Genomic DNA, 3942 nt, shown 5'->3' on the forward strand with positions numbered 1-3942 from the left:
TACAGCTCCCAAAATTACTGCAGAGCTTCATGACGACCTCGAGAACCCCGTTTCCACAAAAACTGTTTGCCCGGAGCTGCACAAAGCCAAATTTCATAGGAGTGCTGCAATCAGAAAACCACTACTTTCAAAAAAAAAATGTTGCAAAGCATTTAAAGTGGAGTAAAAACCTACAGAATTGGTCACTAGAGCAATGGAAGAATGTTATTTTCTTGGACAAGTCATCCTTTACCTTATTTCCAACCACCAGCCGAGTATACGTGTGTAGACAGCCAAAAGAAGCATTTGACCCAGACTGCCTTCTTCCAGCTGTTAAACATGGAGGAGGATCTGCGATGATCTGGGAGGGCTATATCTTGGAAATCTGCCAGCTCAATGATTTCCCTTCATGGCAGAATTAATAGTCAAGACTATTTAAGCATTTTATCTGATCAAATTCAAATTCAAGGTGTTATACCCAATAACTGGTATAGCAGTATCTCTGTCAACAGCTCCAAGAACAAAAGAAATGCACTTCAGAGAGACAACTATAGAAGCATCAAATTGTTGTACTAGGTTATGAAAGAGTCATTTAGAAACTGACTATGCTTAGATAAGATTGACTTTGGGCCAATGCCATCTTCCTAGTGAAACAATAGCAAGAGAATTACTTTGCTAGGTTTAAGTCCCCGATGTTATTGTTGTTGTTGTTGATGATGATGATGATGATGATAATTCATTAATCTAGAGAAGACCTTATGAAATATAAAGCATTATACTTCCTTACTTTGATTTGTGCTTCATCACGTAAATTACAGTTGATATAATATGCTTCTCCAGGTCCCATTTGGTTCATTTTTTCTTCTATAGGCTTAGCTTCATCATCTGAAATAGAATTTTTTGTTAAAAAGAAACAAAAATCAACTCAAAATATATTTATGTATATTTTGATTTAAAACTTTATCATTAAAGTATACAAAAGTATAAGAAAAACAAATTAAAAAAGTTGTTCAATAAATTCTATCACATTTGCTGAATTTTGTTTGTAAAATAGAATATAATATATTGATATAATTTCAACAACATTTACACACATACACACCACCACCTATGTGTATAATTACGTGTTTGTGTATGTATATATATATTTATTGATATTTTTAGAAATGAAGAAAATTTCAAATGCAGGAGAATAGTTGTGAAAACAGCTTTAGAAAATCTGGTAAGAATACACCTATAGACAGGGTAAAAGTGGCCAACAGCCACTACCGACAATTGAATTCTGTACTGCATAAATTCTATTTGAGCCCTCTGTACCATTGAGCTGAATGATCCATGATAACAGATACTGTCTTTTATAATGCTAAATAAGTATCTTTTGGAATGTGAGAACATTCCAGAAGGTGTATTTTTAACCAATTTCCTAAAGCTGTTTTCACAGCTAGTCTCCTGCATTCAAAGTTTTCTTTATCTCTTAAAGTACCAATTCACCCTTTGCTTCAATGTTTGTTTATAAAAATATTCTCATATTTGTTGATAATTTACACAACAGGCATATATATTCCTTTCTGCTATTGGCACAAGGCCTGAAATTTTGGAGGAGGGGGGCTAGTCAGTTACATCAACTCCAGTGCCTAGCTGGTATTTATTTTATTACCCTCGAAAGGAGTAAAAGGCAAAGTCAACCTCTATGGAATTTGGACTTAGAAGGTAAAGACAGAGGAAATGCTGCTAAGCATTTTGCTCGATGTCCTAAAGATGCTGCCTGATCACTGTATTGTAACGCAGGAGATGTATTAACTCATTGCCTCCCATAATTCTATTAACTGGAATTTTTTTTATGAAACTTTGATTTCTAGCATAAAACAGCCTTAGAAACATGCTGGAATGATCAAAATAACATTTTAAATAGAAATAAGCGAGATATTGGGTGAAAAATTAGCAAATCTCATTTGAATATCAGAGAAATATACCTAGTAGATATAGCAAAAAGGTCAGATATGTGTAAATATTGACAGATAATTATGAAATTTGTAATTTTTAAATGATCTCATATGAGATCACTTAACACTATACTTTGTTGAGGTCATAAAAATTTATGAACATTCCAGAGGATGTAGAAGAATTATTTTTTGAAACTGGATCATGATGTACATATAAGACTATTAATAACAGCATGTTGAAAACCCCCTTTTGGATAGACAGAGTCAAAGGCCACCATTGGGATTTGGACGTACATCTCCTGTAGACATGACAGACATTCTTCTTGTCAAAATGATCCTTTGAAATTTTCTATCCAGTTTAGTAATTTTAATCAAAGCGATCTGTTGAAAGTCTTCTTGTATCAAAGTGATCCTTTGAAATTCTCTGTCCGATTTAGTAATTTTATTCTCACCAATAAGAATTGTATGTTGTTGAGGTCATAAGATTTATAGACATTCAAGAAAATGTGGAGTAATTCCTTTTTGAAATTGGATTTCAAACTTTGGTACAAGGCCACCAATTTTGGCACAAGGCTGCATTTGAACTCAGAATATAAAAACATTTTGCCTGGTGTGCTAACAATTCTGCCAGCTTGCCACCTTTATAAAGCTATTAATATTGGCTTGTAAAAATTTGGTTGAAAAACTGCTTTGGAAAGAAAAATTATAAGCCATACCATGGATGTCACAAAAGGCAACTTTTGAACCATTTTTTACTGCAAGAAAAAAAAAAGAAAAGAGAGTTATGAAAATATCATACTAGCTTAAATAACAGAAAATGGTTAATAATTAGAGTAAATATTTCCCATGTTCATTAAGTTTTTTTGTTAATTGAAATACCTGACATGAAGGTATCCTAGTTTACTTTGTTTCACTGCTCTGTCATTCAACATAATTTCAATTGAATAAAAGCCTTCAAGGAATATACAGATATTTCCAGGATGGAAACCCAAGCAAAACTAAAGAACCCTTATTTACATTATTTACATTTGACGGATATTTGTCCTCATCTTGTTTGTTGGTAATACAACATTTCGGCTGATATACCCTCCAGCCTTCATAGGGTGTCTTGGGGAAATTTCAAACTTGGGTTCTCATTCCTAAGGTATTTTTCGATGTTATCATTATTATTATTATTATATTATTATTCAGGTCACTGCCTGGAATCGAACTCGGAATCTTGGGGTTAGTAGCCTATGCTCTTAACCACTATGCTCATAGGTATATGGCGTAGTGGTAAGTCTATTATTTCAACCCCCAGTGCTCAACTGGTACTTATGTTTTCAACCCCAAAAGGTTGAAAGGAAAAATCAACCTCGACAGAATTTGAACTCAAAACGTAAAAATGGACGAAATGCAGTTGAGCATTTTGTCCGGCGCAGTAACAATTCTGCCAGGTCGCTGCCTTCAATTAAAACAATAATCAGTTTGCAAGTCATCATTTGAGTTCTTGTTGTTCACCTTGCAAATAACAAATTATTATCAGTTGACATATACCAATAGCTTTTGTTAAAAGATGTGAAAAAAAAAAAAAAAAGTGAAAAAAAATAAAGACTCCTCAATATGTTCCAAGGAATGCTATTGAACGTTTTCACAACCTCACACAGAATTACATAAACTACATGTGGTTTTCAAACTGTGCCATCCTAATTCCCCCATATCCTTTCTACTATGGGCACAAGACCTGAAATTGTGCAGAAGGGGGCTAGTCGGATCCTTGGGGTTTGACGGGCAACATTTGTTTTCTTAACGAAACACTTTCAAACTTGGGACACTGGTAGAATGTGTCATATAAAACAACTTCTTCTCTTAACCTTCTTAACAAAAAATTGTACATCGCAAGTTATTTCATGTTAAAGTTGTCGTATTTCTGTAATTTCAACCAATCACTGACGTCTATTGAGGTGAAAACAATTAATGCCGTAACGGTGTCATGGGATCTTTTCCCTTGAATAAAATTAGTCTCGTTGTTTGTCAACAA

The 3942-nt window shown here is 33.8% G+C and overlaps 1 protein-coding gene across 2 annotated transcripts in view; it reads right to left on the reverse strand.

Moving 5' to 3' along the window:
* LOC106876893 (17-beta-hydroxysteroid dehydrogenase 14) overlaps nucleotides 1-3942 on the reverse strand; it is a 17130-nt gene that overhangs the window by 10594 nt on the left and 2594 nt on the right. The window contains exons 2-3 of one of the 2 annotated variants that reach the window (XM_014925640.2): nucleotides 2639-2677; nucleotides 767-864 (exon numbers count right to left, since the gene is read on the reverse strand). In XM_014925640.2, the coding sequence (XP_014781126.1) occupies nucleotides 767-864; nucleotides 2639-2677 (137 nt within the window). The remainder of the gene's footprint in view (nucleotides 1-766; nucleotides 865-2638; nucleotides 2678-3942) is intronic. The other variant, XM_014925641.2, reaches the window with a different exon arrangement.

The sequence above is a fragment of the Octopus bimaculoides genome, chromosome 6, assembly GCF_001194135.2.
Source record: "Octopus bimaculoides isolate UCB-OBI-ISO-001 chromosome 6, ASM119413v2, whole genome shotgun sequence".
Classification (NCBI taxonomy): Eukaryota; Metazoa; Mollusca; class Cephalopoda; order Octopoda; family Octopodidae; genus Octopus; species Octopus bimaculoides.